This window comes from Lissotriton vulgaris, chromosome 2_1 (assembly GCF_964263255.1).
Source record: "Lissotriton vulgaris chromosome 2_1, aLisVul1.2, whole genome shotgun sequence".
Taxonomy (NCBI): Eukaryota; Metazoa; Chordata; class Amphibia; order Caudata; family Salamandridae; genus Lissotriton; species Lissotriton vulgaris.
In genome coordinates, this window is record NC_141687.1 from 1753813382 (window position 1) to 1753833989 (window position 20608).

Consider the following 20608-nt stretch of genomic DNA (forward strand, 5'->3'; position numbering starts at 1 on the left):
GTACCAACAATAATTTTAAACGACAGCCATCTTCTCCACAAAAGTGGATTTGACATGTGTTCTATTCAAGAGCAATTCTGAGTAATTAACTCAGAAGCACTTAATTCAACAGGAATAAATTCTACAAGGTGTAGTGTAAAACTAAACCATACAGGCAATTCACAAGTAATCACAAACTCAAGTGGTCATCCAAGTCCCTGGAACCATACAAGAAAGAGAAAGCTTGATCATGGCTATCAGGAAAGCTAAACAAAAATAAGTTGAACAAGGAATCCACGTTTTAACAAGATATTCCTCCTGCTCTCTTGGAATCTAGCAGGTCTACAAAAAGAAAAAAATCAATAATATAGTAAGCTTAAGAGCATCTCTTATTTGCCTGCAGGAAACATTATTCTTTGGATAATTATTATTTAATAAAAAGGATCTGTGCTTGGTTTCAACAAAGGCCATGCAAAAAGGGGTTTGCCATACTAGTATCAATAGATTATATTACAAACTGTAAGATTCGATCTTCCCTCAGTAATAACATGTAATAAAATTATTGAAGCTGAAATCTTTTCAGAAATCGGTTCTACATCTGTTCAATGTATATGTCCCTCCAGTTCAGCAAAATAACTCCATATTAATCAGTATATTTCAATTCATTGAAACTATAGTGGAAAATTAATCAAACTCTCAGATTCAAATAGTAGGCGACGTCAATGCAACACTACTTTGAGCACCTATAGAAACATTGAACTAGAAGATGAATGTAATATCTCTGAATCACTGTTCCCAAGAAATGATAAAGATTCATAATCAGTGGAAGATCCAATCAGATATACCTGCCAGGCCTACTAAAACATGCACTGTAAGATCCTCAATAATTACCTATATATTTTCAAGTTACAAATTATTTAGTCTAATCTCAGATCTAAATAATTTATATCTCAATTATAGTGTTCTTGCAATTTTCTAATTCACCATTGAGTTTTTGTTACAAAATGCTTCCAATTGGTCCTCGGGGATCAGCTGTGACCAGATTGATATTGACTCCAAACACGGGCAACTGCATTGGAACACCATTAATATAATCATATTGAATGCAATGACTACAGCAAGTTTAGACCTGACAAAGGTTACTGGGTTTAATATAATAACTGAGTATGAGAACCACATATCGATGGCAACAAAGGTGGTGGAAAGAACAAAACTACAAAAGAGAATAGAACGTATTATAAAAGATGCTATAGATCCTAAATTATCAGTGGAAATAAATAGGCTCACAGAGTAGATTACATCACCAAGTTACATGCAGAAAATATAGCTGAACCCAGTGAAGAAATTAATGCTGATTTCCATTCATCTCAAAATCACTGATCGAAGGAGATCTTCCCATACATCTAGACAAATAGTTAAACATATAAAAAGAACCAAACACTCTAAAGTCATGGGTCCAAATCAAGATCAGGTGCTAGACCTGAAAAGAGATCCCAAGGCATGGGGGACATTCTTAGTTCCCTTATACCTGTTTTGCTATAAAACAGTTGTCCTGCCTAGCTCCTGGACTCTGTGTATTGTGATATCATTTTTTAAAAACAGCACAAACCCTAGTAACTTCAAACATATTGCTCCACTTGATACAACAGAAAAGATCTTTACGAAAAGTATATTGGAACATTTGGGAGGCAGGGCATACTAGAAATAAATAATTCCTTGTGAGCAAACAGATTATTAACCAAAATGCCCAGTAATTGACAATATTGCTATTGTACAAACATTAATTGATAAATACATAGTTTTTAATTCCCAAATCATTTGTACTGCATGTATAGACTTTTCTACCACTTTTGATTGAGCAGATAGACTCTCCGACCTAGAAAACTCTCTGATGTAGGCATCCCACTGAACATATTCAGACTGCTAATTGCACTGCATACTTCAACATGGTGCGGAGTATTGATCAGAAGGAACAAATGTTTAACGTCAGAAATAAAAACTGGGAATGGTTTAAAACCATCTGTTTTATTACAATCTACCATCTCAATTTCATCAAGTTAAAACTATCCCATAAGACTAGGTTCTGAAAGACTATAACTGCTGATGTATGCAGACATTGAGGTCATATTTGAACTTACCTCGGTAAGGTTGCAGCGCCAATGCTGAAAAACATTTCCTTAAAATGAACACTTCTAAAACCAGGGCAGAAGAATTTAAGGGCAGGTAACAATACAAATTCTGTTGCTGGTCCTTAGGTGATGATAAAGTAGAAAAGGTTTGGTCATATACCTATGATGGTAGAACCTGCTATCAAACTCGCAATGGCAAACAGCACTTTAAACAAATTAGTAGATAAGCAGTAGCCTATTCTGGTACTTTGAATATGTCTCATAAGTAAAATCTCCTGGGTAAATGCATGTAATGTCTTCTCGCTGGGGAAAACACATTTCATACAATTTATTGTAGTACTTTAGTAGTACTATAAGTGTTAACATCTGTTATGAAGTAAATAGCAAATAAAAGTCTTTATTTACTGTGACAGGGAGGGTGGATAAAGGAGTAATCAATCTAATACGGTCATGTAATCGTCATTACACTGATCCAGTGTCCTTCACGGCACAGTCCTATTTTCTGTCCCTCCCTCTCTCCATTTTTTCTTTATCATTAAATATGCCTTAGTGGTTTAGCAGGAGGAGGTAAAAGGGGAAGTGGTTATTTATGAGCTGAGAAAGGAATTTTTCATATAAATAGAAAAGTTAATTCTCAAATTTTGTGAAATGAACTGTCTGAAGGGGTGGTGGGGACGCATATAATAAGGACTGTGACTAGGTTACTGTTAAGTGATAGACGGTGCTCGAGTTACCAGGGCTGACTTTCAAGTTATGCAGACAGGTGACTCATTAAATTTACGTTACCAATCTTACAGGTGCAATTCACTAGAAATCTAAAACATTAATTGCCCTTGTATTCCTTAGGGTATTCATTAGATCTATAGTTTGAGTTCCACAGAAGTCAGAATGGCACGTCCTAGGTAGGTGTGAGTTTAGAGAGGAGGGGATGTGAGAGCTCAGTAATTGTTCTTAAACAGTGTTTTTAAATTACATGTTTTAAGGAATGTTCTATGTGCTTCAGAGCACAATTGAAGTTGCTTGGGAACCATTTAACATATAGGACACATAAAGCAATGTAATCAGTGGGTCTTTGAAACTGATTTGCCAGCCCTATTTAATAAGCATTGATGTGTGATGGTACTGTAGAGAGTCACAGCAGAAATATGTTCACATAGATAAGGCTATACACCAAGGCCCAAATGGGTTTCTCATATATCAAGCCTAAATTAGGTTAATTGCAAAAATAGGGCTGTGTCTATCAGTATTCAATGGTACAACAAAAATTCCATGGCCCAATGGAAATTAGGAAAGTTATCCTATCAGACTGCCCTGGTCTGGTTGCAAAATAATATGTATAGTTTGGGTACAATGGAATCCCCTTTTCCCTGGGCCCTGACTCCACTGCACCTCCTGCGTCATAGCTATGCCTCTGTTAGCATTGTCACATATAGACCCACAAGACATATTGAGCTTTGACTTTTTATCCAACTACACATTGCATCTTCTGTTAACATTGTATGGTCTAGAAATTTCTAACAAGGCACATGCAGTTTGATATACAGCTAGGACTGACTGAAAGTATCACACATGACATGTACCCATATGCAAAGTATGCATGAACACCATAAGATTAAGATTCATGGAGCAGTCTTTATTTGTGCTGGTAGAGGGAGAGCTGCTTTATTGAAACTGTGTGCATCACAGTTGCATAAACCCCATGCACATGTCTTACAGGCCAAACTAATTGACCTCACTAATCATCAAAGTAAAACTGTCCACCAATCCCACCCCCATAACATTACCTTTTAACTGCTTCCAAGCCCCAAGCTCTAAAGGGTGATGCCTTTTAAGCAAAGGTTATCCTTGCACACCATAGCTATTTCACAGCTCCCCCTGATCCTCACACCACCTTCCATCCCTTGAGCTGATCCACCTGACCAGTAATGAGTCCAGCCATTAATGCATCCTCAACCTGAAATGTTAACATCGCCATCCAGAAACAAACCTTAAATCCTGAAGTTGTTTTTGTCACCCACCCCCAGCCCCACCTTTCTGCATCCCCCAACACTCCACTCCAATCAAAGTCACCAATGTGTCCCTAATCAGATAAAGCTTCATGCCCATAAGGAACAAATGTACCTGGCCATCTCTAAAGTACAACTTCTCCTCAAAGAGAACATCTGAAGGTCACACTGACCAAACCCTCCACCCTACAAACATTTCACATTTCTCTGTTAACTTTATGCCTTGCTGCATCAATTGCCAACTGTATAATAGTGCCCTTGCACTCTCTTCTTAGTATGAACTCAGTCCAAACAATGGTAGACCCTACCCGCAATTCTTTTACCTCCCTGAGATCTCTCTTAATTTGCTTCACCAAAGCCAACCTTTTCAATTTTACTGCACCCTTTTCTCCTAAATGAATGATCAAAACTTCTGGGCAACCTCTATCTTTAAACAAATTTACTAACAATGGCCATAGCTCCCTCACATTCATGCCCGCTAGCCCACAGGCATCTCTACACTCTGGATTTATCAAATCCTTTATCAAATCCCAACTGCCTTCCGAACTGCACCATTCCACTTGCTTCACTGTCCACTTTACAAATGAATGGCCACAGATCGGCACTGAATTGCAGACCAGCGACATAACCTAAAAGAAACAACCAGCTATGTTACTACTCTGTTACTGTGATGTGCAGACTAACATATCACCTATAGCAGTCTGATCTCCATCTGCCCAAGCTCCTAATGGCTTCCCCTGGTCCACCCCATTTATTAACTTCAGTCACTACTTCAATGGGAACTGAATGAGTACCACATTATTTTGCTGGCTACGGCAATTCCAAGAGAGTTAGCTGCAAACTCTCCACACCTAAAAACGTGGAAACTCGTCAAAGAAACACTGCCTAAATGGTAAAAAAAAACGTATTTTTCCCAAACCTTTCCGTAAATAGACCTGTCAAACCACTACTGGAACAACGTCTTCCACTGGCACATTTAAAATTCCTTACAGTGTTCTCGCTGATCTGTTCTAGTCTTCTTTAACCACACCACCACACTTTCCCAATCAACCCACACACGTCCTGCATCAACAAACTCTATTCCCCTAGACCTCCCACCAATTCAGATACTTGAAAGCACTGAAAAAAAGCCAAGACATTGCAAAAAAAATGGCTATTTCTTGAACATTGAAACACACCAGTCACAAAACTCCCAGTATTTTTTCAATAGTAACACTGTAATGGTCTTTTAACATTCTAACCTGATGATGCCGCTCCTACCCCCCATTACAAAGCACCTACAAATCTCCCCTGCAGACAGCTCTCAACTCTAGACATTCTTCTGTGAAAACACACTACCGCAGCACACTCCCGCAGCCTACAAAACTTTCTGCATCACACCCATTATAAAGTTTATCACATCACTCTTCGTTTCATCTTCAAAACCATGTGCGCTCATTCTGCACAAAGCCCCTTGACTCCAAATGGAGTCAAAACTTTAGACCAACCTTCACACTCATCTTCCACCGACACCTATCTCCCAACCCTCTTTTCTGGACCTCCTAAAGAACCCTCATTCCCTGTCCTATCGCTTTGACCTGTACTACTCTCACCCTCAACATCAAATCCTGTCTCTTGATAAGGATCCCAAGTGCCCTCAGCCCTTTCTTTCCTCTGGCCACTGTCACTGTCCCTGAAACCCCCACAGGCTTCACTACTGTACTCTGTGAGAGTGTCAGCCAGTCTTCATCCTCTATATGTCCATCCGGTTTAAACTTAATCCTGCCTCCCTCACTTAAAACTTCGATTAATACCCCTTCCTTCTCTTCTCTGATGCCTCTAATTATCTTTAACCCCTACTGTGCATCGGAGGCGCGGGAGCAGTCCGACACATAGGTGGTCATGTGATTCGGACGGCTCCCGCGCGTCTGACGCCATGACACAGTAAATTCCTCTGGTGCGGGCACCAGAGGGATTCCCTTTACCCCCCAACAGCCTCAGGAGCTGGGGAAGAGCTTTCCCAGCTCCCGAGGCCCCCCTCGTTTCCCTAAAATGACGATCAGCGCACACGTCGCGCTGATATAATTTCAGTGAAACAGAAATTGAAATGAGACAAGAAGCTCCTTTCAGTTTCGCTTTCTACGTTCTCAGGGGGCTATATCAAGTTTTGTGATAGGTAATTTTGATGTTGCCTCAATAGGTTTTGGGCCCTTGCCTATCGCGGGTACTTGACCCACCCACACAAGTGAGGTACAATTTTTCTTGAAAGACTTTGGGGAATGCAGGGTGGGTGGAATTTTGTGGATCCACACAGATTCCAGAACTTTCCACCACAGAAATGTGAGGAAAATTAGTTTTTTTGACAGATTTTGAAGTTTGCAAGAGATTCTGGGTAACAGAACCTGGTGAGAGCCAGACAATTCACCCCATCCTGGATTTCCCTGGGTGTCTAGTCTTTAGAAATGTATACGTTTGCTAGGTTTCCCTAGGTGCCAGCAGAGCTAGGGTTCAGAATATACATCTAGGCACTTTGCAAAAAAAGGGTCAGTTTTCACTGTGAAAATGTGGTGTGCCACATTGCGTTTTGGGCCATTTCCTGTGGCAGGCACTAGACCTGTCCACACAAGTGAGGTACCATTTTTCTCAGAAGTCTTTGGGGAACTTGGGATGGGTAGAATTGTGTGGATCCACGTGGATTCCAGAACTTTCCACCAGAGAAATGTGAGGAAAATGTGTTTTTTTGGACACATTTTGAGGTTTGCGAGGGATTCTGGGTAACAGAACCTGGTGAGAGCCAGACAAGTCACCCCATCCTGGATTCCCCTGGCTGTCTAGTTTTCAGAAATGCATAGGTTTGCTAGGTTTCTGAAGGTGCCAGCAGAGCTAGGATTCAAAATATACAGCTAGCCACTTTGCAAATAAAGGGTCAGTTTTCACTATGAAAATGTGGTGTGTCCATGTTGCGTTTTGGGCAATTTCCTGTCGCGGGCACTAGACCTACCCCTATAAGTGAGGTACCATTTTTCTTGGAAGACTTTGGGGAATGCGGGGAGGGTGGAATTTTGTGGATCCACGCAGCTTCCAGAACTCTCCACCACAGAAATATGAGGAAAATGTGTTTTTTTGACAAATTTTGAGGTTTGCAAGGGATTCTGGGTAACAGACCCGGTGAGAGCCAGACAAATCACCCCATCCTGTATTTCCCTTGGTATCTAGTTTTAAAAAATGTATAAGTTTGCTAGGTTTCCCTAGGTGCCGGTAGAGCTAGGGTTCAAAATATACAGCAAGGCACTTTGCAATAAAAGGGTCCGTTTTCACTGTGAAAATGTGGTGTGTCCACATTGCGTTTTGCACCATTTCCTGTTGCGGGCACTAAACCTACCCACACAAGTGAGGTGCCATTTTTCTCAGAATATTTTGGGAAACGTGGGGTGGGTAGAATTTCGTGGATCCACGCAGATTCCATAACTCTCCACCACAGAAATGTGAGGAAATGTGTTTTTTGACAAATGTTGAGGTTTGCAAGGGATTCTGTGTAACATACCTTGGTGAGAGCCAGACAAGTCACCCCCATCCTGGATTTCCCTGGCTGTCTAGTTTTAAAAAATGTATAGGTTTGCTAGGTTTCCCTAGGTGCCGGCAGAGCTAGGATTCAAAATCTACATCAAGGCACTTTGCAAAAAAAGGGTACATTTTCACTGTGAAAATGTGGTGTGTCCACATTGCATTTTGGGCTGTTTCCTGTCACAAGTACTAGACCTTCCCACACAAGTGAGGTACCATTTTTTTTAGAAGACTGTGGGATATGTGGGGTGGGTAGAATTTTGTGGATCCACACAGATTCCAGAACATTCCTACACAGAAATGTGAGGAAAATGTGTTTTATTGGACACATTTTGAGGTTTGCAAGGGATTCTGGGTAACAGAACTTGGAGAGAGCCAGATAAGTCACCCCATCCTGGATTTCCTGTGTGTCTAGTTTTCATAAATGTATAAGTTTGCTAGGTTTCCCTGGGTGCCGGCAGAGCTAGGGTTCAAAATCTACAACTAGGAACTTTGCAAAAAAAGGGTCAGTTTTCACTGAGAAAATGAGGTGTGTCCACGCTGCATTTTGGGCCATTTCCTGTCACGGGCACTAGATGTCTCGGAAGACTTTGGGGAATGCGGGGTGGTGGAGTTTTGTGGATCAACGCAGATTCCAGATCTTTCCACCACAGAAATCAGAGGAGAATGTGTTTTCTTTTACAAATTTTGAGGTTTGAAAGAGATTCTGGGTAACAGAACCTGTTGAGAGCCAGACAAGTCACCCCATCCTGGATTTCCCTGCGTGTCTAATTTTTAAAAATGTATAGGTTTGCTAGGTTTCCCTATGTGCCGGCAGAGCCAGGGTTCAAAATATACAGCTAGGTACTTTGCATTAAAAGGGTCAGTTTGCACTGTGAAAATGTGGTGTGTCCACATTGTGTTTTTGGCAGTTTCCTGTCTCGGGCACTACGCCTACCCACACACGTGAGGTACCATTTTTCTCAGAAGACTTCGGGAAATGCGGGGTGAGTAGAATTTTGTGTATACACGCAGATTCCAGAACTTTCCACCACAGAAATGTGAGGAAAATGTGGGATAATATTTACATATTTTTAGGTTTGCAAGGGATTCTGGGTAACAGAACCTGGTGAGAGCCAGACAAGTCAATCCATCCGGGATTTCCCTGGGTGTCTAGTTTTAAAAAATGTATAGGTTTGCCAGGTTACCAGATGTGTCGGCAGAGCTAGGGTTCAAAATCTACAGCAAGGCACCTTGCAAACAAAGGGTACATTTTCACTGTGAAAATGTGGTGTGTCCACGTTGTGTTTTGGGCCGTTTCCAGACGCGGGCACTAGGCCTACCCACACAAGTGAGGTACAATTTTGAGGTTTGCAAGGGATTTTGGGTAACAGAACTTAGAGAGAGCCAGACAAGTCACCCCATCCTGGATTCCCCTGCGTGTATAGTTTTCATAAATGTATAAGTTTGCTAGGTTTCCCCGGGTGCCGGCAGAGCTAGGGTTCAAAATCTACAGCTAGGCACTTTGAAAAAAAAGGGTCAGTTTGCACTGCGAAAATGAGGCGTGTCCACGCTGCATTTTGGGCCATTTCCTGTCACAGGCACTAGATGTCTCGGAAGACTTTGGGGAATGCGGGGTGGTGGAATTTTGTGGATCCATGCAGATTCCAGATTTTTCCACCACAGAAATCAGAGGAGAATGTGTTTTCTTTTACAAATTTTGAGGTTTGAAAGAGATTCTGGGTAACAGAACCTGTTGAGAGCCAGACAAGTCACCCCATCCTGGATTTCCCAGCGTGTCTAATTTTTAAAAATGTATAGGTTTGCTAGGTTTCCCTATGTGCCGGCAGAGCCAGGGTTCAAAATATACAGATAGGTACTTTGCATAAAAAGGGTCAGTTTGTACTGTGAAAATGTGGTGTGCCCACATTGTGTTTTTGGCAGTTTCCTGTCTCGGGCACTACGCCTACCCACACACGTGAGGTACCATTTTTCTCAGAAGACTTTGGGAAATACGGGGTGAGTAGAATCTTGTGTATACACACAGATTCCAGAATTTTCCACCACAGAAATGTGAGGAAAATGTGTTTTTTTTTTTACAAATTTTGAGGTTTGCAAGGGATTCTGGGTAACAAAACCTGGTGAGAGCCAGACAGTCACCCCATCCTGGATTTCTCTGGGTGTCTAGTTTTAAAAAATGTATAGGTTTGCCAGGTTACCAGATGTGCCGGCAAAGCTAGGGTTCAAAATCTACAGGAAGGTACATTGCAAACAAAGGGTGCATTTTCACTGTAAAAATGTGGTGTGTCCACGTTGTGTTTTGGGCCGTTTCCTGACGCGGGCACTAGGCCTACCCACACAAGTGAGGTACCATTTTTCTCAGAAGACTTTGGGAAATGCGGGATGGGTGGAATTTTGTGGATCCACGCAGATTTCAGAACTTCCCACCACGGAAATGTAGAGAAAATGTTTTTTTTTTGTTTACACATTTTTAAGTTTGCAAGGGATTCTGGGTAATAGAACCTGGTAAGAGGAGAGCCAGTGAAGTCACCCCATCCTGGATTCCCCTGGGTGTCTAGTTTTCAAAAATGTATAGGTCTTCTAGGTTTCCCTAGGTGCTGGCAGAGCTAAGGATCAAAATCTACAGCTAGGCACTTTGCAAAAAAAGGGGCAGTTTTCATTGTAAAAATAAAGTGTGTCCATGTTGCGTTTTGAGCCGTTTCCTGTCGCAGGCACGAGGCCTACCCACACAAATGAGATACCATTTTTATTGAGAGACTTAGGGTAACACAGAATTGTAGAGCAACTGTTATTACCTTTTGAATTTTAATGCATTTCTGCCTTCCAAATGAAAGACAATGTGTAAAAAATAAGTCATTTTGAAAAATGACCTATAATTCTCATGCTAGTATGGGTACTCACAATCTCGGAAATGTGAAAATATCTACTGTTTCTAAACTCTATATTTTGTTTCAATTTCAGAAATACATAGGTGTCTTTCATACCGATGTTTCCATGTATATATTTTCCCAAATTAATTGCTATATACCTGGTACATAATAAAGAAAAACATTGCAGGACACTTCTCAGTTATTGGCTCTGGGTTTGTCGGGTTCTTGGTGAGCCTACAAGTCCTATATTTTCCCACAACCAGAGAGGTCCAGCGGATGTAACGGTATATTGCTTTCAAACAGCTATCATAATTAGAGGAAGTTACAGGTGAAAAGGTTGATACAAATGGCGTTTTTTCCAACTAATTTTCAATTTTTCCTATATTCAACTGTTAGTTTTTATAAAGAAACCTGGAATGATCTACACAAATGACCCCTTGCTGAATTCAGATTTGTATCTACTTTTCTAAAATGTATCTCTTTCCAGGATCTATTATTGCTTTCATACCTATTTCTACCGTTAAGTGGAAGGAGGTTGAAAGCACAAAAAATAGCAAAAATAGGCTATGTCCCAGAAAAATGCAAAAACTGTGTAAAAAATGTTGGTTTTCTGACAAGTCTGCTTGTCTCTAAAAGCTGGATAAATGGTGATTTCAGCACCACAACCCCTTTGTTGATACCATTTGCATGGAAAAACACAGGCGCTTTAATCTGTAGCCCTTTTTTCCAATTTTTCCCCCAAAAAAACATTTAGCTATGATTTGGCAAATTTCGGGATCCCCTCCAGGGGAATCTACAAACCCTGGGTACCTTTAGAATTCCCATGATGTTGGAAGAAAAGGATGCAAATTTGGCGTGGATACCTTATGTGGTTACAGAGGCCTAAGCTCGAACTACCCCATATAGCCCAAAAAAGGCTTCGCACAGAGGGGGGAAAGGCCTAGCAACGAAGGGGTGAACAGTGTCACCACTGTGCACAGCAAGCCGGACTTCCCCACTTCTGTGTCTGCAGAATCCTTTTTCTTGACTTTTCTCAGTACGTCCCTGCATGCTTTGGCCCTTCACCCTCCATTATAACTTGCATATCTGGAGCATCTGTGGACTACTCAGGTGGCTTCCTCTCGGATGGAGAGTTTTGGGCCGTTTCCTGTTGCTGGCACTAGACCTACCCCTACAAGTGAGTTACCATTTTTCTTGGAAGACTTTGGGGAATGCGGGTGGGTGGAATTTTGTGAATCCACGCAGATTCCAGAACTCTCCACCACAGAAATTTGAGGAAAATGTGTTTTTTTTAACACATTTTGAGATTTGCAAGTAATTCTGGGTAACAGAAACTGATGAGAGCCAGACGAGTCACCCCATCCTGGATTTCCCTGGGTATCTAGTTTTCAAAAATGTATACGTTTGCTAGGTTTGCCTAGGTGCTGGCAGAGCTAGGGTTCAAAATATACAGCCAGGCACTTTGCAATTAAAGGGTCAGTTTTCACTGTGAAAATGTGGTGTGTCCACATTGCGTTTTGGGCCGTTTCCTGTTGCGGGAACTAGACCTACTCTCACAAGTGAGGTGCCATTTTTCTAAGAATACTTTGGGGAACGTGGGGTGGGTAGAATTTTGTGGATCCACGCAGATTCCAGAACTTGCCACCACAGAAATGGGAGGAAATGTAGTTTGTTTTGACAAATTTTGAGGTTTGCAAGGGATTCTGTGTAACAGAACTTGGAGAGAGCCAGACAAGTCACCCCATCTTGGATTTCCCTGGGTGTCTAGTTTTTAAGAAATGTATAGGTTTGCTAGGTTTCTATAGATCCTGGCAGATCTAGGGTTCAAAATCTACAGCTAGGAACTTTGCAAAAAAAGGGTCCGTTTTCACTGTGAAAATGTGGTGTGTCTACCTTGCGTTTTGGGGCGTTTTCTGTCACAGGCACTAGACCTACCCACACAAGTGAGGTACCATTTTTCTCAGAAGACTGTGGGATACGTGGAGTGGGTAGAATTATGTGGGTCCACGCAGATTCCAGAACTTTCCTACACAGAAATGTGAGGAAAATGTGTTTTTTTGGACAAATGTTGAGGTTTGCTAGGGATTCTGGGTAGCAGAACATGGAGAGACCCAGACAAGTCACCCCCCCCCCGTCCTGGATTTCCCTGCTTGTATAGTTTTAAAAAATGTATACGTTTGCTAAGTTTCCCTAGGTGTCGGCAGAGATAGGGTTCAAAACCTACAGCTAGGCACTTTGCAAAATAAGGGTCAGTTTTCAATGTGAAAATGAGGTGTGTCCACGCTGCATTTTGGGCCGTTTCCTGTTGCAGGCACTAGATGTACCCATACAAGTGAGGTACCATTTTTCTCAGAAGACTTTGGGAGATGTGGGGTGAGTGGAATTTTGTGGATCCACACAGATTCCAGATCTTTCCACCACAGAAATCAGAGGAGAATGTGTTTTCTTTTACAAATTTTGAGGTTTGAAAGAGATCCTTGTTAAGAGAACCTGGTGAGAGCCTGGCCTTTTGCAGGACCCACCTGATTAAACACTCCATGGACTAATAAGTCGTCCCGACCTGCATCGCAGAACATCATCAACTACCTGTGCTTGTTCCCTCACCATCCGACAATACCACCAGCGCCCACTACCTATGCTGACCTCTATAGTCCAAAGCCCGATCAGCAGTGCCTACTGCTTAAGTCTGGTTACTTACCTAATGGTAGAGGACCCATCTAATCTTGCCCTGTCACTAAATGTACCTTAGCCCTACCACCTACCCAAGCCTCCACTAGTACCAGACCTGCCTTTGCAAGGCCCCCACCCCTCGCCTGAATAGCCCAGAGAGGGATCTCCTAACATCACCTCCACCACTCCAGACACCCATTGTTTCCAGGCCTCACAGAGTGTGATCAGCTCAGGTAATCACTGACATAGCATGCCTGATTCTGATCAGGATGTGTCAAAGGTTGTACATGTGGCTATGGAAGGGGTTCTCAGACAACAGGGAAATGCAATAAATGTGTTGGCAAGTAACTGCGCCCATGGAAAGAGGCAGTGTAGATATTGACTCTTCACTAGAAAACATGTCATGATGTAATTCTTTTTATTTCATTATTAGGCCAAAGGGCATGTGATATAATTTCCCTGTGATATCATTGCTATGGTAATTAATAATGTTGAAGCCTAAAAATCCCTACATCTTTTTAGAAACAGAATGTTGGCAGGAATAGTGTTATATATCAGTAGAATGATTTCTTGGGTCTGACTCAGAGATTGCTGTTCTTATTTTGTGTTCGCTGGAAAAATAGAACTGGCCAGAAACCTATGAAAGAACTAAGCAAATGAAGTTCTTTGATGTCTGCAGGCAGCATGAACACCACATGAAGTAGCACATGTTAGAGATTGTCTAGCCACTGTAGAATCCATTTCCATTGCAGTGAAATGGGCTATTTTACTAATCATACGGGGTGAGAGGTTTATTAGGTCTGGGGTTAGCCAAGACCTTTTGGTTTACTAAAATTATGTATATAATATACTTTAGCCAACATCTTATCCATGTGTCTATTGTTGTGTCATGCACATTTTATCATCCCTTTGCTACAGCATACTGCATGGAATAATGAGTCTGCCCACTTCAGCATTGGCTAACTTCACTGTAGCGCATTCTGTTCTTTCACAAGGACCATACCCATACACAAATTAGTGAACTTAAGCGACAGGGGCTACCACAATGTGTGCTTTCGAGACCAAAACTTTTTTTTTAGCTAGTGTTTTTATATATTATTATTGTTTTCCATCGGTAAGAACCTGGCAGCTCGTACAACAGTAAAGTCTTACAATAACCATGACAAAACAAAATAAGCATTGACAAAATCAAAAGGCTGGCAGTAAGTAAACTATAATAATGGATTTGCCAATGTGTGTTGTATAACTCCACCAAATCTGGAGTTATAGCCTGGATGGTAAAACTTACAGTCTGCCTACCTGGCCGTATATTTTATGTGATAATGTACAACAGAAGTTCCCATTCCAAACACAGCAGATTCATCCGGGATCTAGTTTGCAGTTTGCATTTGGCCCCTAGCAGCATTGTATCCAAGTCAATTAAGGGTGGTCAGTGGTAGGACATGAAGACAGCAGCTGAATCAGAAAACATGAGAAAAGTCCTGTTTATATTCAGTTGTTTCCATCAGTGCCTTACTTTCTGAAACTCAGTAATAAATAGAAAGTTGTTGAAAGATGTCTCCTGGTGGCAAGGTCTGTGTTGTCCCTTATCCTGCCACTTGCATTTTGATGAATCAACTACCATGCAGTATTATTATTTCCATTCTTAAAAAACGCACAAACACAAACTTTACAAATATTGGCAAACCCAGTAGGTTTATGTTTATGTTATGTTTATGGATTTATAAAGTGCATAGCTGCCCTTAGGCTTCCCAGTGCTAGGAGAAACATATCAGCGATGGTATAAGTCAGAATGTCTGAGATCAATAGTTTAAGGAAATAGCAGTGTTTTGAACTTTTTCTGAATGCTAGTTCGTTAGTTATCATGCGCATGTCCCTGGGTAGTGTGTTCCACATTTTGGGACCAGGTGCTTAAAGGACCTTCCTCCCCATTTTACTCTTTTTATTCTTCCCTGTTGCTTGAGGAGGTCATGTGGGGACCTTAGGGTCCTGCTTGGTGTGTAGTGTTTGACCAGTTTTTTGATTAGTTCAGGGCCTCTGTTTTTCATAGCTCTGTGGACGATACACAGGGCTTTGAACTTAATCCTCGACTGGACTGGAAGCCAGTGGTTTTGACTCAGGGCTGTTCTGGCTGACTGCTGTTTTGGGATTTGTAGCAGGGTCCTTGCTGCGGTGTTCTGCACTACCTGCAGCCGGTTGATGACGCATTTTGGGGTGCCCAGGTACAGAGAGTTCCCGTAGTCCAGCTGTGACAAGAATAATGCCTGGACCACAATTCGACGGGATTGTTCAGGTAAAATAGGGAGGATTTTTCTAAGCATATGGAGTATGCCAAAGCATTTGCCAGGGAGTTTCCTTGCTTGGATCTCCATGTTAAGATTTTCGTCTAGCCAAATACCTAGGTTTTTGATGGCAGTCTTGGGGGTCGGTGGTTCTCCCAGCTGAGTGGGCCAGCTTATAAAATTCCTGGGGACAGTTTGTTTCCCAGGAACATGAGTTCTATTTTGTCCCCATTCAGTTTGAGGGAACATTTACAAATCCATTCATCTATTCGAATCATGCAAGGTGCTAAGTTGTTGTGTATTGACTGGGGGTCATTTGTTACTGATAATACAAGTTGTGTATCAGCTGCGTAGGACACTATGGATGAAGCAAATTCACGTACTATCCCTGCTAGAGGTTGCATGTACACATTGAAAAGTGTGGGGCTCAGTGCCGAGCCCTGAAGCACTCTGTACGGAAGTTGTAACGTATCTGAAACATGGTTCCCTTCCTGCAGTTGAAATGACCTGTCTTTCAGCAATGCAGTCAGCCACTTCATCGCTGTGCCTGTGATACCTTCTTCTTTTAGTCTATTGATCAATGTGTAGTGATCCACCGTATCGAATGCGGCACTCAGATTGAAGAGTAGAATGGACGCTGTGCATCCTTGATCTAACACTCTTTTTAGTTCCTCCGTTACCACCAACTCTGTGCTATGTTGGTGCCGGAATCCCATTTGTGTGTCATATAACCTTTGATTTTCTTCTAGCTATTGGGATAAGGTGTGATTTACCGTTTTTTCAGCAATTTTTCCTAATAATGGAAGGAGCGAAATGGGTCAGTAATTACCCGGTTCAGTCAGGTCCAGCTGGGGCTTCTTCAGTAGTGGCCTTATGATAGCGTGCTTCCAGATTTTTGGGACTATACCTTGGGATAGGGAGGGTGATACTAGGGCTGCCGTGGTTGATTTTCCTCTTATGCCTGTTTTTAGCAGGATCTGTGGTGTAATTGGATCTTGGGGCAAGCCAGATTTAATCCTTTGCAGGGTGGAGGTCAGATCCTCTACTTGCATTTCTGGGAAATGATCTAGTCCCTTTCCTGTTTTAATATTTGGCTCTTCGCACACAGAGAGGGAGGTGCTGGCTGTTATGACATTAATGTTTTGTTGTAAGTTCTCATATAGTAGTTCCACTTTGTTTTTAAAAAAAATCGCGGTCTCGTTACATCTTTCTATAGAAGAGGGTTGGTGATTTATTTCTTGGATAGATGTTAAGGAGCGTACTACTTTGAATAGTTCTTTTGAACTGTTGTGTGCTGAGTTAATTTTTTCTTCATAGAATTTTTCTTGACTGCTTTTCTTTGGCTTCATCAATGCTTGCTTTGTGTTTTTTGCCTGGTTTTTGTAAAACAATATTATTGGGGGAGCTGTTCTAAGCTCACCAATATTTTTTAAAAAGTGGCTAAAAACTAAATATTTTATGGTATCAAAAACTACGCCTTGCCATAGTAGTCACTAGTAATGCCTACTATGGCAGAACTACTTTGAATACTGATGTGCTCCTTGTAAAAGAATGGAATGCCATAACTCGCTGTGAAGTTAGCCAATGGCTGAAGTGCCCCATACTGTATGCGCAGAAAAACAATGTGAATTAGTTAGTATATTATATTTATGAATGGTCTTGTCTAACACTAGACCTCAACACATCTCCAGCTACTTACACTTGAAATTGAATAGTTTTCGACTCCTACTGATTTGAACTCGGCCCGGGCCTTGTTTACACTACTTATCAGGATATGCAGGGATCAGGACCAGAAGAGTGTTGGTAAGAACCCATCAGAAGTCTAAGAATGCGTCTCTCCCATGTTTGAATGGAATGTAAATCTCAGCAATATATTCTCTGTCGGTTCTGCTTTCAATACATCCTATTTCAAAAGCAGTAAAAAATTATTCTGTCATAATCAAATTCACACAGATATTTGAATTAACAAAATCCCTTTTTCTACAGGATGGGTCCAGTCACTTCAGACTGGCTGGTGTTAATTCCCCTATCATTCAAGTGAACAGAACTCTGGATTATGACGTTTTTACGCATGCACAATTTCTACTCTACGCCCGGGTGAGTCTGACTCCTAACGCAGGAGTATTGCAGGGTATTTCTGTGTGCAAATGCGTTGTTTACAAGCTTTAGCAAAGCCAATAGGTCTGGCCTTCACACTGCGATTATTATTTATTTTAGTTTGTAATGCAAATATATGTCGATTTTTGCCAGGCAGTTGGTTGCAATAAATATTCTAAATTAAAAAGACATTTAATTGAACAGTATGGGTTCGTCCTATCAGGCAAGTGCACTTAGAAAAGTTATAGAACTCTTTTTTAGTTTTCACATCACAAGAAAATCTGATTCTTATTGACACAAATAAAATGTTCTATTGGATTTGATTTCTTGTAAGCTCAAGCCATAGTGTTAACACACAAGGATGACTAAGTCTGAATTAGTCTGACACACTGCCCAATACTGCATGCGGCGGTGGGAGAAAGCCAGCAGCTGCTCCTCCGCTGAGGCAGAGGAGCATCGTCCACCCACCGGCAACATCAAAAATTTACAAATAAAATGATAATAAACTAGGTTTATTATTATTTAATTTTTTTCTCCTGGACGAGTCTTGGGGGAAAGGCTATCGAGGGGAGAGGCGGAAGGGGCAGTCACAGAGGGAGGATGGTGGGCAGTGTGATCAGTGTGCATGAAAGTATGGCTGGCCGTCACAGGCCGGCCAAAGCGTCATGCGCACTGAAGCTCTCTCTAACCCCAACTGCATTGCTGGATTGGAAGGAGCAGCCACTGCCTCTCAGCCTCCCTTGGATCGCAAATCAAGGGCTTTCAGGCCAATCCAGACGTTGCTGCCGTGAATGAGAGAAGCGCCAGGATGGGCTGCAGGGGATTCTGGGAGTCTGTGCTGGTGAGGAGGAGCAGAGCAGCAATGCGGCCGAACGGAGATGTAATTTATTTATTTTGTTTTTTTGTTGTTGTAGTCGTTAGTCCCCCCTGACCCTGCCCCGCCACTCTGTGCGGACACCAACCCCTACTGGAGGAAGCAGCATGTAGATGCCAGTTGAACAGAGTAATGAATGAAAAGTTGTGACTCTAAATCCATCTATGTATGTATGTATGTAGATGTTATTTATATATTTTGAATTACATGAACTAGACCTAAAAAGTTGGAAGACTTGACTAAAACATTGGCTGTTAATGTGCCATCATCCAGGCAACAGGTTGTCTGACTTCCTGAAAGTCTTAATGGCAGCAAACTTGCAATCCTAAGTGCTGTTAGTCATGGTGCTCAAGTGTTTTTGACACTGGACATAAAACCTTAGTCAGTCTTGGTATCAGTTCACCTTTCTTCAGCATTTGTGATGGTGTGTATGCCATCTTGTTCAATGCTCAATGGCAGCAGCGGTTACAAGATGCTAAGAGTAAGTAGCCTGTGAACCGGAGCGTACCTTCACAGGGGGTGTGATTCTTGTCTTGAGTGTTGGGTTCACTGGATAACTTGGAATCAATACCAGCTTCCCCTCTTGCCCAAGTTGTGTGATCCTAGGCAAATAGTTTATTTCACAGAACCTCTTTTTTCTTTTTCACGTATAAGCGTATTTTTAAATACATGATTTCAAGATGTGTACAACTAAGGTTTGATTTAATCAACTGTTGCTCAAACTATAAGTATCCAGGCCAGGTTTACATGGCTACTGACTTGTCTCTTAGTTCACGGTTGGCATTGGTGCTGGGAGTGAGCTATAAATGTTTCTAAAAACGATCACTTTTAATAAATCTCTGTCTATATGCAGTGTCATGAGCTGAGGTGCTAAGTTGAAACACTTCTGCATGTTAAAGAAATACACTTTTTGGAACTTTGAAGAGATTATATCAAATTTTCACATTATGACTGTTGCATGATATACATGCCAAATGTTTGCATGGCTGGGCTCATGCACGGATTCTTAGAGCCAAGCCGGAACCATGGCTCGTCAATGACTTTGTTCGCACTATTAATTTGCATGTGTGTCATCCTCTATTTGCGACTCAGGGTTAGTACATGGGGCGTCAGTCACTTGATAACATGATTTGTAAATGGCATGCAATAGGAATATGGAGTCCTGCCCACATACACTGATTTGACAACTTTATTATCAAGACTTCTTGTAGCAGAGACGAAGAACAGTGTGTGCGGGTAAAATACATTTAAAATAAGTGATCCCAGGTAGGGACTCCAGGCCATTGTGTTATGTGGTAACGGAGTCTTGGGATCCCATGTTGAACTAGAAGACCCAGGTAGGACGGGCAGTGGCATAGCTTCAGCAGGAGTGTTTGGGTTTTGACACCCCGCTAATGCATTCTTGATTTGGTTGTTGGGTTTGGAGGTCCTGAGTCGGGTCTGCTGTGTCTGTATCAGTTTTCCTCATCATTTTCATTTCACTATGAGGTAATAACTTTTTGGATTTGGTTCTTAAATATACATATATACATATATATTTCCAACGAATGCCCAAAACTTCGGAAGTAAACAACAAGAAAAATGCCAGTACTGATCCATTGTTTAGATCAATTTAGCCATAGGTGCATAGACCACTAGACAATACACCCGAAAGCTCATTAATAGCTTTTATTTAAATAGCACAAATGTTTTTTCAATAATTCTCTCCTACAGGGAACACATAACTACATGTGATGAACAACCATGAAATCTGAATAAATTTAGGCACAGGGACTAGTGGTGAATCCACTTACATTTGCATACTTCCAAAACCCAGTCAATCTGACAAAACACACTCACTCAGTATCACATCAAACACACTCAACCTACTTGGTGCAAAACAACAAGGGGGGGACAAATATACCACCTAAGAAGCACCTTAGATGCCAAACAAAGCTGTGGTTGATTTTACAAAAAGATTTTTCTATATGTACACCCTATACAATATTTACACTACTATACAACCAATGAAATATGTACAATAATTGGGCATAACACAACCAATTTACAAAACCACTGTTTGGCAAAATCTGTGGTCTACGCGCTTCAAATCCCTTTATTCTTGGGATTCTCCCCAGGACCAAAAAACTATTCAGAAAAAGGCCACAAGGTCTAGTTT

The 20608-nt window shown here is 41.5% G+C and overlaps 1 protein-coding gene across 9 annotated transcripts in view; it reads left to right on the plus strand.

Annotated features, from left to right (window-relative positions):
- Positions 1-20608, plus strand: part of CDHR5 (cadherin related family member 5) — a 423620-nt gene that overhangs the window by 219242 nt on the left and 183770 nt on the right. For all 9 annotated transcript variants that reach the window (XM_086957775.1, XM_086957776.1, XM_086957779.1 and 6 more), the window contains one exon: positions 17466-17576. In XM_086957775.1, the coding sequence (XP_086813901.1) occupies positions 17466-17576 (111 nt within the window). The remainder of the gene's footprint in view (positions 1-17465; positions 17577-20608) is intronic.